This window comes from Sander vitreus, chromosome 6 (assembly GCF_031162955.1).
Source record: "Sander vitreus isolate 19-12246 chromosome 6, sanVit1, whole genome shotgun sequence".
Taxonomy (NCBI): Eukaryota; Metazoa; Chordata; class Actinopteri; order Perciformes; family Percidae; genus Sander; species Sander vitreus.
Genome location: NC_135860.1, coordinates 13,063,916 through 13,076,431, shown reverse-complemented (window position 1 = coordinate 13,076,431; position 12,516 = coordinate 13,063,916). Strand labels below are relative to the sequence as shown.

General features: G+C 41.5%; 1 protein-coding gene across 2 annotated transcripts; it reads left to right on the top strand.

Annotated features, from left to right (window-relative positions):
• Positions 1–4,908: 4,908 nt before the first annotated feature.
• cacng7b (calcium channel, voltage-dependent, gamma subunit 7b) lies at positions 4,909–12,242 on the top strand. 2 transcript variants are annotated; one of them, XM_078252726.1, is made up of 6 exons: positions 4,909–5,104; positions 5,530–5,616; positions 6,448–6,588; positions 10,916–11,061; positions 11,523–11,754; positions 11,914–12,242. In XM_078252726.1, exons 1-6 carry the CDS (start codon positions 4,909–4,911, stop codon positions 11,970–11,972), a joined length of 861 nt encoding a protein of 286 aa, XP_078108852.1. In that variant the 3' UTR covers positions 11,973–12,242. The 2 variants fall into 2 exon arrangements, with proteins under 2 accessions (XP_078108852.1, XP_078108851.1); XM_078252725.1 differs by having other exon boundaries at positions 11,523–12,242.
• The last annotated feature ends 274 nt before the right edge of the window (positions 12,243–12,516 follow it).

Genomic DNA, 12,516 nt, shown 5'->3' with positions numbered 1-12,516 from the left:
TTTAACTGGTATTCATCTGCACTCAAAATGTGGGTTTAAATGAAAGTGAAGATCTTGAATGAACTGCAGCTACTAAGAGGACAGGTGATCTACTGTGTTTTCTACTTATAGTCTATTTGATGTGCAATGCTGTAAATTGGATTTAAGTTTAAATTGAAGTGAAATTTTATTCATTATTTTATTTATCATTATTTAAGTACAGCATTGTCAAAGCATAAAGTAAGCCTATGAGGTTTACAGTGTAAGTAAAATATTTCTTAAAAATGTAAGAAAACAGACAAGAAATGGTTTCATTCAATCAATCAAACTTTATTTGTAGAGCAGCTCTCCTACAGGTTAGTGCAATTTGTGTGTGGCAGATGACTGACATGCTGATAATAAAACAAAATGGACAAATGATGACGTAAATGGAAACAACAATTATGAAAATGTAAAAATTAACCAATAAAATAAATTTAAAGAAATGTTTGCACATAGCTACACAACACTATATATATAACATACACTACATTATGCAACATCATACAACTGCATTACTGTATATTATAATGAAAGAAAAACAAAAAAAATCATTTAAAAAATGATATATGATAAGAGAAATAGTAGTTTAACGTGACTCCCTGCCTCTCTCTCTCTCTCTCTCTCTCTCTCTCTCTCTCTCTCTCTCTCTCTCTGTCTCTCTCTCTCTTTCGCGCGCGCGCGCTCACTCACTATCTCACCCTCTCGCTCTCTCTCTCCAACACTTCTCTCCCTCTTGCTCCTGCTATGTCTCTGTTGTAGCCAAAGTAGCTTGCTGAACCAATCCACCGCAGTGCCTGGGACAGATTGAGTGAAAGAGAGAGTGAGGGATTTAGAGAAAGGGTAAGGGGGCCTAAGGGAAAACACATAGAAGCGAGAGAGAGAAGAAGACAGACCAAAAATCCACCAAGCCTCCCTGGTGTGAGGTTTCTTGGCAACTGACGTGTGCGCACGACTCTCGTGGCAGGGTGAGTAATTTTTTTTTCTCCTTTTAAATAACTACAGTTGTGCGTTTCTTGGCAGTAATTGTGACGATGGCGCCTTTTCAACCTGACTCAGTCATTTAAAATGTATGTGTGTTTCTTGTGTGTGAAGACAGCTATGAAAAGCATTCATAACGTGTCCTCATGTCGTGTTAGCGTAAAGACAGCCGCTCATCTTTCTTCTGAGATATCACAGTTAAATATTACCTGGAAGCCGAGTCGTTCAGCTGCTCTTCATTTTTTTCCCCCTCCCCATTTCATCCCAGTTTTGTGTGTGAGTCGCTCACATATTCCCTGCTCTATGTTTATCATCTCCAAACTCCGCGTGTGAGTGTGTGTGACAGTAGGGGGGGGGGGGGGTTCTAAACAATCATTTGCGCACATCACTGCTTCAGTCAGCCCTCTACCAGGATACAGATCCCGCTTTACGTACATGTAGTTTACAGAAAATATGATGTTTAACTATCCTGCTCGGCTCTGTGAAAATGGTGTGAGTTTCACCAGAGTGTGGCTGCGCAGTCATGAGCAAACCCACCCATTGAGTCACGATATCTACGTTAAGTCGTTATGAAGTCATTTATTTTCCACTGAGTGATTCCATCCTGCTCTCGGGCTGATTTTTGAGACGCTGCACAGTCAAGGTGGTTAGTTTAGCACAGGTGTAGGCGCATCCCCGTCGTGCGCGTGCATATGTTGGGAAGTCCTTACATTTTTTGGGCCAAGGTCTTTCCCTGTGTTAACCTGTATCTGCTACATGTCCCTGCCTTAAATACTCTCCAAACATAGTTTCATCCTCCTCTCTCTCCTCTCGCTGCTGCTTTCTTTTCTTCAGCACATCTCCGAATCGTCTCCTCTCACCCATCACTCCCTCTTTCTCTTGGTGTCTTTCTTGCCTGAGGTGATGTCAGTCTGTAGATTGTGACAGATTAGAGAGAATTAAACCTGTTGTCCCCCTTGTGGCACCTATCTAGGCAATTCAATTGGCTCATTACTTTCGGGGTGAGGGAGCTGAGGGGCCTGTCTCAGAGCACTAAAATGGGATTGTTATCACAAATCTAACAGCATTTTTTTCTTCTTCTGCTGAATCTCAATCTCAAGTCTACAATGGCTATTTCTCCCAAAGCTGCAACAGCTCTTTACATTTTTGGGAGGGATGATGTGAACACAATACATGGGTGGCGAAAAGGTGAATCTGTTCCTCTCGTTTGTGTCCAAATCCATTATGATCCAGCAGGATGTATTTCACGTTTTCAGTTTGATGGTGCAGTCTACAGTATATGAGTGAGATGAGGGTGCTGTCCGTGGTGCTGAACAAGTCTGGAAGAGCCACTCAGGCCCTTCCACTCATGTCTGCTGGGTTGCAACTCCAACTTATTCTCACTCATTCCTGACCACTTTGGCACACCATCCAACTGCTGGAAGGTGTGATTGTTCATTCCCACTCCTCTCTGCTAATCTTTATATCCCCCCCCTCCTATGTGCCTTTGGTTATTTCATGTAATTTCAGTGAGTTGTTTTTAGTTTTTACGGAGACTACCTCAAACTCTTTCAATCACACTGGCTCAAACTCTTGTCCACCAGTTCCAAGTGTCAGCAGCAGCAGTGGCCACTTCTAGCCTGCTGTATGATTCACAACCTCTGACTAAAGAAGACAAATTAAAGAAACCTTGGTGTGAAACTTAGGAATTCATAGACATCTTTAGTTCTGTGCCTTTGTGTCTCAGATGGATATATCCTGCCATCTGTAAATCTTGTACCTTTGTCTTTTGATCGCCCTGATTTTCCATCTTTAATCTGTCTGTGGGAATGTTAGTGGTTGGTCATACTTTTCCCCCTCATATTGGTAACTCGCCCTGTGCTTCACATGCTTCTTTCAGCCTTAACATGCCCAAACTTGTCATTTCTCAGAGGATTTCTCTGATGCATAGCCTTAACCACCAGCTAGCTCTGTTCTTACACGCTTCCTCACAAAAGAAGCTCTATTTATCCTCGGTGCTGCATAGAAACGGAAGCAACTTCTATAATGGTCACGTCTTGCACAATAGCTGTCCAGATAAGATGAGGCCAAGCTTAATCTTTAAGAGTTCATTCCCCAGCAGAATGGTTGTATCTATTATAACTGTGCTCTTTAAAGACTCAAAGGCTTGTCTTACAAAGAAAGACCAGAAAAAGAATAAAGTGGTTCTCATGTTTAAGTCATTAATTTGGCATTCATTTTCCTTCCTCAAAAGCTCTCTTAAGTGCCTGATAAATGGTCAATGTTGAATTAGTTAGCTTAACCATGGCTAACCATTTTACCATACATTTTTTGTGCAAATGGTTCACTCCACAAGACAGTGACAAGGAACAGCAGTCCAGTGTCCGTTACACTAAATGTTATGTATTTAATAATACACAGGTGAGGATTTACAGAGAATTATACAAGAAACTGCAAAAAGGAATCTGCTGCTGCACTGTGAACATTTTTATTAATGACAGTCAAACAGCCAAGCACAAGTATCCAAATAACAGCTCAGCACAACAGCGATATGCAGAGGAAAAGCTCAAACATATCTTTTCAAACATTGAAGCAGCAGCTGTGTTACATCAGCAGAAGAACATGCCTGATTTTACGCCTGTCAGCTACTGTAAGAACAAGAGGCTGAAGCCTGAGAAGTTACGTACTGGACGAAGAGAGGAGGAAAAACATTTTCTGTTAGAACTAATATCAATTATTCTGTGACAGTAAGGGTCAGATATTTGGTGTAAAAGCTCCATCTGCCTCTTGTACACAGTTCAGGCTGCAAACAGCACAGTATGTGTAATGATTTATACCTCGTTGCAGAGCAGGTGCATTGCTTTGTGCTCATAATTGGTCTCTTCCAGCCTGTTATTACAGTGTCACATTTCATTCAAAGTCACATAAGTGTACTTTAATGGCCTGCACAGCCTGTGAGATGCAATGTGATACAGCATACATGCAGGCACTGAGAGATGCCACCATCATGGGCCAAGCTCCTGCTGAAAGAACTAAAGGTGGTCCCATAGTATAGCTAGTAGTGCCTAATACAATGACCACCAGGTATAAACCTGGATAAATTGAAAAAAATCCAATGTATCTACCATATATGGAATAAAATCTGTAAATTTGAACAAGAGAGACACCCAAACACGTCCGAAAATAATCAAACAAGAGTGAAGCTAACCTCTTAAAAATGAAGATATGAGATCAGCTGCATTACAGTAATGATCCTCCCAGTGTAACGCACAATGTGCTTAATAACTCGACAAAATGAGGGTGTTTACAGTAAACACCAGCCCGCTTTGTGTTTTCCACATGCATTTGTTCTCCATTAGTTGTTAAGCTGATGATACTACACAGCAGCCCAAATTAAGCAAAGACTAGTGGCTGAACAATCACACACACACACACACACACACACACACACACATGCACAGAACCTCACAAATGCATACAGACAGTGTGCTCAAAGGATTTGCAGTGAAGTCTTTCCCCGTCAACCGGAACTAAGTCACAGAAAGACCATGTGTGAGTCACACAAAAGCTCTCCTGATCTGAGTGTGTGTGTGTGTGTTTTTACTATTTATCTCTTAGGCCTTGCCTAAGTTCAGTGGTTCACATAAAGTCATTCTCTGTTGCGATAACTTCTCTCTAACCTTTATCAGGATTGGTTGCCACTGGATGTGTCACTAACTCATCTTTACGAATAACAAGGCAAGACAGGAAGATAGCCAATAGCAGCAATACAGTTTGGATGTGATCACGTCACATTCAGTGTTTCCCCCTGTTCCTCATGACCTCCCTCCATGACCCTGTCCAAATGTACCTACATTTGTGTCTCCGCAGTTGTGACGTGTCATTCCTCCTCTTCTCTAACACCCTTCCCTCCTTCGTTCCGCCCTCCAGATGAGTTCGTGCAGTAGCCGTGCGTTGACCATCCTGTCCACAGTGTTCGGAGCCTGCGGGCTGCTGCTGGTGGGGGTGGCCGTGTCCACAGACTACTGGCTGATCATGGTGGAGGGCATCATCCTGCAGCAGAACCAGAGCATGGAGGTGAAGATGGCGCTGCATTCAGGCCTCTGGAGAGTTTGCTTTGTGGCCGGTAGGAAGATACAACAACATGTTTGAATATTCACATTCAAAAATGAAAATATGACTGTAGAAGACAGATAGGTGTGCACGCACACACACACACACACACACACACACACACACACACACACACACACACACAAACACACACACGCACACACCATGTGTGTGCATATGTCCAAATCATCACAGCGACAAACACACTGAAAAAAAAAGCAGCAGAGTGAGAGAGCAGTGAAGGGAGAAAAGAGAGAAAGCGAGCTTCTGGCCTCCAAAATCATAGCTGTCACAAAACATGATCGTTACCTGTAAGCAGGACTGCAGAGACCCACATGCTTTTTTGTGGTTTTGTTTTGTTTCCTCATGCATCACTGACGTTGATCCTAAAAGCAAACCCCAACATTTTCCTTTTTGTGTATATGTGTTTCCTCTCAGGAGCAGAGAACGGGAGATGTGTTGCGTCTGAGTACTTCACTGAACCCGATATCGAGATCACCACTGAAAACACTGCAAATATCCTCAGTGAGTTAAACATACAACAGCCCAGTGACATTACACATTATCTGCTGTATGAGAGGAACTGCAGAGTCCCCCTGCTGATTAATCGTGGGTACTGAAATTTTAACATAATTTTAGAACTGCAACTATTAGTGGGTCGACAGAAGATAATATTACTATTTTGATAAAAGAAAAACAGCCCAAATTCTTTTGTTGCAGCTTCTCAACTGTGAAGATGTGCTACTTTATATCACTGTAAACTAAATATTTGGGTTTTGGACTGTTGGTTGGACAAAATAAGATTTAAGATTTATTTTATTTAGAAACCAGATCATCCTCATGAACAAAGATGTGTTTTAAGGGATTTACAAAAAAGTTAAAGTAAACTTAATTTGAAATAGAACAGGAACATTCTAAAAGTGTTATTTGATCCAGAAAACAAGAAAGAGTTTTGCTATCTTAAAGTTCTCAATTTATCTAACAGTAGAATCCATTTGGAAATATTCCAAATGGATTCTACTGATAGAAAAAAAAATCCTAAAAGTTAACATTTTAACATCAAGAGTTGTCATTTGTTCATCGCCAGCATCATTTTCTAATTGCTGGTTTGGAATGGAATAAATATTCAAAGAGCATATTGATAAAATAATAAACAAAAAGCTGAAATTCTGTGATGTTTCTCTGTAATCTTATAGGTTTACAACCATGTCGCTATGTTTTGTTGTAACTTCCTAGCAAAGTGTGGCAGCAAAAACTTTTCACTTTTCTTCAGAGACATTATCATTCACCATTCCCAGCAGTTTAAGGACAAATTACATCAGCTTTGCTTAATACAGTGACCTCTCCTCCCTATAGAGATGGTGCGGACGGCCACGCCCTTCCCGATGGTGTCACTGCTCTTTGTCTTCACGGCCTTTGTCATCAGTAACATCGGACACATCCGGCCTCAGCGCACCATCCTGGCCTTTGTGTCTGGCATCTTCTTCATCCTCTCAGGTGGGAGCTATTACTCAAGTCCCACTGTCACCACACCTTCGCTCTGTGATTGATTACAGCAGCCTGGTGTGTCCTGTGGTCACACATGGAGACACTCCATCACGGCTCTATTTTTAGTGTATGATGCAGGTATGTAGGTTGTCATCAGAAAAGGTGACTAGATTAGTTTTAGTGACCGCAGGGGGAGAGTTTCCTGCTCTTCTGACTTGCATTACTTTGAAACTAAACAGGCTTTATGTGTGAAATTATGAATTTGGGACTACGTCTAGGGATTGTGAAACTTCTGAAAATACATGCAAAATTCCCACAGTATCACGAGCAGGTCTTTCAGCTTCTGCATTAGTGTAGTCCTTCTTGAACATCAGGTGGCTGTAATGTTCCTACTTCTTGTCCTCTGTGTGTGGTGTAAAGACAAATTTGAGCTCATGTTCTCTGAAGGCTGTTTCACTTGACATGTTTGAGAAGGAAGCAGCGCTGCAGAGAGGAGCATCAAACGGGGGCCGCCACGGTAGCTACTGACTTTGCCATTGCGTACTTGATAAAGAATGTAGCAAAATAATAGGTGTTATGTAACATGGGTAATGTAATGTTTATAGCCTGTGCTGGAAGTGTTGCAGTGTTTCACTTCATGAGGTATTTTGATAATAGGGTGATAATAATGGGTACGTGTATCAAAATGCTTTTCAGCGGTTAGGTATTCTGCTGCACTAAGCCCCTCTCTCTAAACACTGCCTTCCCTAATCATCCCTCTTCCCTCCGCCTCCCCCCCTTCTCTTGTTCACCCAGCCTCTCAGTTTTCTTTGCTTTACTGTATCTCATTTCCTACTCACTGCTTCATTCAGAGTATATTCTTTCAGTATCTGAGTCACTGTAGATGTGGTGATGTTTGTGATATACTGAGTGATATGAGCCTATTCGGCTGGCATCACTGACAACGCGGTCTGGTAAATATTGTGTTTTGGGTCGGTTGTGTTCTGGTTAATATTACAGAATTCAGAGCATGGAGCCACAGCTGTTCAAGTATGGTTTAATTGCTCTCGTACCCCACAGACATCTTTCATATGCATGTGTACTTGTAGACACAAAATGTACCTCTATTTCTTCTTCCTTTTGTTTCACACACATGCACACCCTTTCTTTTACTTCATCTGCTCTTAGTGTGCACATGCACATGCTTGTTTATCTTAATCTTGTTTATTCTGTTAATCTTTAATTGTTTTGCTGATAAAGATGTACTTCCTCTGCAGGATTGACAGCAGCATGGTTTCTGCATTTTCTGTGCTTTTCTACTTTAAATTGACAACACAACCTCTTAACTGTTTATAGCGAAGGACATTACTGCACGACAGCCCGGTGGTACATTTGAATTTTGCAGTGAAAGCTAAAAATACTCATATTTGCTGCTTACAGCATGCAGCTTTCTTTGAATATTGATTCTTCGATGTTGGCCATATGTTGTATCTCATGAATTTAACATTTCTGAAGCAGAGTGGAGAGCATGTGAGTGTTCTCGGAGGAAGGGGTTTTAATTTTGTATCTGTTGCTTCTGGGTAAAAAGGGTTATTGAAAGCCCATTCTGGTTTTCCTTATGATGATTGTACTCGACAAGTCCTGTAACACACACGCATGTAACTTCTTACTAAATGGTCTTAAAAACTGTGTCAAGCCACTTTCACATTTTTACCTCTTTTCAATGTTTGTCGCTCTTTTTTTGAAACATAACTTGATTGTGATTTTCAGGAACAACCATGTTATAAATGCACAAGCTCAGTCAGTAATTAGAATATGACATTACATTCAATTAAAGTACTTTGTCTCTTGGGATAAGTAAAGGAAAGACCATTGTTTAGTTTAAATGTTGATCTGCAGGGAGCCCTGTCTCCTAGAAATTACATTAAAGTGCCCATATTATGCTCATTTTCAGGTTCATAATTGTATTTTAAGGTTGTACCAGAATAGGTTTACATGGTTTAATTTTCAAAAAACACCATATTTTTGTTGTACTGCACAGCTCTCTCTCACTGCTGCAGATCCTCTTTTCACCTGGTCTCTGTTTTAGCTACAGAGTGAGACCTCATTTCTTCTTCTTCTTCTGTACTATCTTTGATTGCACTCGCACAACCGCAGTAGCTCAGATGTAGATCATGTCAGCTAGCTAGCTCCATAGATGGTAAAAGAAAGGCTGTTTCTCCAACTTCGGTCAGTTACAAGGCAGGATTAGCTGGGAGACTTCTAACATCATGTAAGTAGTTCTTTTGTAGATTATGGTGAACTTGTGTGTGTTGTAGCAGTGCTTTGCTATTGAGAATGAGGTAGCATGCTAGCGTTAGCATTAGTGTTAGCATGCTAACACTAACGCTAATGCTACGAGCTAACGGTTGCAGTTAGCCAGCTCATTTCGGCTTGTGATGTCACAAGCCGTGTCGATGAACAGCTCACCTGGAGACTGAAGGCAGGACACATTCAGAAACTGTATCTCACTCAAAACAGCATGGATGGATTTTTTTTCAAAGTTTGTATGCGTGTGGAAGCACCAGAGACACAAAATAACATCCCAAATCCCAGAAAAAGTGTTTTTTTTAGGGCTGTCAAAATAACGTGTTAATTTCGATTAATGAATCTGAGAAAAAATAACGTGTTAAAAAAATTAACGCAGATTAATCCATTCCATATTGACGTTTGCATACAGACGAAAATCTGGTGCCACTGATATGTCTGCGCTTCTCTCTGATGCTCTGAAACAGACGTTACAGGAAACACAAACCCCGCTGCACGTGACGCCAGTTAACACTATACTAAACAGCAGCTAACGTTAGCCTACCGCTAGCTAGTAGCTGGATTAAACATGGTTAAAATGCTGACAGCTAACGCTAAACGGTGTAAAGTTTGACTGTGTTTTACTGTAGAGGATTCAACACTGGGATGTAACAATCTGCAGCTGCCGTCGGAGAAACAACACAGACGGTGCGTTCAATGAAATTGGTAAACTACAGCCTCATGGTGCATTTGAAGTTATTGTAAATGTCCTTTTCCTATCTGGTTGTTGTTTTTGTCGTTCAACAGCAATTTACTAGTGAAATAAGTTATTGTTATTGTTATACATTATTATTAAATCATTTAATTTTGACCATATGGCCTTAGCAATAAACAAGCCGTTCTTTAATGTCACCAACTGTTGTTTAGTACCCTTTTTTTTTTCTTTTCTTTTTTTACTTTCTTAAAAAGTATCGGTTCTGGCACCGTTAATTATGTATGCGATTAATTTCGATGAATTAATCACAGAGTATGTAATTAATTAGATTACATTTTTTAATCGATTGACAGCCCTAGTTTTTTTCATAATATGGGCACTTTAATATGGTACTAATTAGAAACTGCAAATATGTTGAAGAGAATAGTATACCACCTGAATTATGATGTTAATCCCCATCATGATAACATGTTATAATGAAGGTTTTTTGACCCAATGTTCATGCAAAACGCTCGCTGACATTTCCAAATTTTATCCTGCAATCATGCAGGATTTCATAACATCCTACAATACAACATCCACTCATAGCAACTAAAGCATTATTCAACTTTTTCAGGGTTATATTTGGGCACTCAAAGGATAGTAGTAGTTAAGGTTCGTGAAAGATGATGGTTAAATATTGATAAAGTCAGCAGTCGTTTGAAGCACAAGGTCTTTATTAACAATTACCCGTAACCACAGTCTAACCTTAACCAAAGTACTTATGTTGCCACAACCACACACTAAAAATGTACCACTACATACATCATCAACATCATGCCAAACATAATCTAGGCAGAAACTCTGTTTCTCTAAAAATGAATTTTGGCAAAATAAATAAATAAATTAGTAGTGAAATGTAATTTTACATGATACAGGGTTGTTGCAGGAGAGAAAGGAAGCCAAGACGCTCATAGAGTCCTTCCCAACACACACACACACACACACACACACACAAAAGGGCATCTTGCTTTTGCTTCTACGGGGGAAAAATTTCAGTTTAAAGTTTTTTCATCTCTGCAGGTCATTAATCTTTATCTCTTTATCTTAATTATGATATACACTCATTCTGGTCTCTCTCCCATCTCTTTATTAATGTTAGAATTTTGGAGGCTAATTGCTTGGTGTGGTCACTCCACATCCCATCTCTCTCTCTCTCTCTCTCTCTCTCTCTCTCTCTCTGTGTCTCTTAAACCCTCATGTTCCCCACTGGTGCAGCTGTCTGGATTGCCATATAATGACCTCCTCTCTCTCTCTTGTATCTGACTCTCTTTCTCTCTCTCTGACTCACTGTCATTGTTAATGTGCTGTGTGCAGGCCTCAGTCTGGTGGTGGGCTTGGTGCTCTACATCTCCAGTATTAATGATGAGGTGATGAACCGGCCCAGAGAGCCCGAGCAGTTCTTCAACTACCACTATGGCTGGTCCTTCGCCTTCGCTGCCTCTTCCTTCTTACTCAAAGAGGTCAATCTGAGCTCCGTGTGTGTGTGTGTTCATGTCATGCGTGGTGAGGTTTCATGTGAATCTTCTGCTCATCTTCCCATCTCCCCTCCCTGCTCTTTCTGCCCCTCCTGTCTCTTTCCCATCATCAGCAGCACTGCTCTTAATGTGATGCAGTGGACACTCATCTCCTCTCTCCTTTCCTTTCTCCCCTGTTCTCCACACTCTTGTCTCCTTCTTTTGCCTATCTGTCTCGTTCGCTTAAACTTAAAGCGTACCCTCATCTTTCCAAATCAAAAGCACATACTTTCACCTCTCTACTTTGTACATTCCCTTTTACACTTCTTGCCTATTAGTCACTTTTAATCTAATTCCCCCAGCCATCACTTGTTAATATTTCTTTGAATTGTTTTGTGTCTGTCTCCCTGTTGCATCTTATTACCCCCTCATCATTTCCTGCTTCCTCTTCTCACCCACTGTCTCAGGGGGCTGGGGTGATGTCAGTCTATTTGTTTATGAAGCGCTACGCGGAGGAAGAGATGTTCCGCCCCCACCCTGCACTCTACCGCCCCCGCCTGTCCGAGGGCAGCGACTACAGCGGTCAGTTCCTCCACCCAGAATCCTCCTGGCCTCCACCGAAGCGAGGCCGCAGCACCTCCAATGCTTCCAGCGACATCTCCATTCAGCTCAACCAGGCACCCCCAGCGCCGCCCAAAAGCAGTCTCCAAGGCCAGGGTGGCCCGCCTTCTGGGTCTTCTTCCGCAGGGAGTTACCAAATTCCCCCACAGTCTATTGGCTACCCCTCCACACACACCCTCACCAGGTCGCACTCCTCACATCCCCAAGGCCAGGCTCTTCCCATGGCCATGCCTCCATCGCCTGTACCTCCCCCTCACTATCACACACACATGCACATGAGCGCCTCACCCTGTTAGGAAGAGGGAGCATTGGGAAGAGTTGGAGAGACACAGACTCCTCATAATCACATATACTGTACTATTAGATGTGGATAAGAGTAAATGCTGAGCTTGGAGCACAGATCATGTACGATGAAGTGAAGGGAGAGGTGATCAAACATAATGAAATGTAGCTTTGGAACAATATGAACCAAGGACAAAGAAGTGTTGGAGATTGAAAGGAAGGATTTTACAGGATTGTGGAGATTGACAGAAACTGTGACGGACAGACAAAAATTAAGACAGGAGATGAGTGGGAAAAAAAAGTTGAATTTTGTAATTTTGTCATGATGGAAAGAGACAAAAAAGGGGTTCCTAGAAAGACTTTAGAGGTTAGGTTGAGTGACAGAGGAGATATAGGGGAGGGAGAGTGAGGCAGGGAGAGCGAGGGGATGCGGTAATATACGAAGATGCTGCAGTGCTGCAGGAAATTTGTATGCACTAGGAAATGTACAATGCAAAACACTGATCACAAAGACTGAGGATGCACATAGTTTTATACATACGTAATTCATAAAAATAC

Coding starts and splice junctions, on each gene's coding strand:
- cacng7b (XM_078252725.1), top strand. CDS start 4,909: ATGAGTTCGTGCAGTAGCCGTGCGTTGACCATCCTGTCCACAGTGTTC. Junction 5,617..6,447: donor AAACACTGCAAATATCCTCA/GTGAGTTAAACA, acceptor TCCTCCCTATAG/AGATGGTGCGGACGGCCACG. Junction 11,062..11,522: donor CTTCCTTCTTACTCAAAGAG/GTCAATCTGAGC, acceptor CCACTGTCTCAG/GGGGCTGGGGTGATGTCAGT.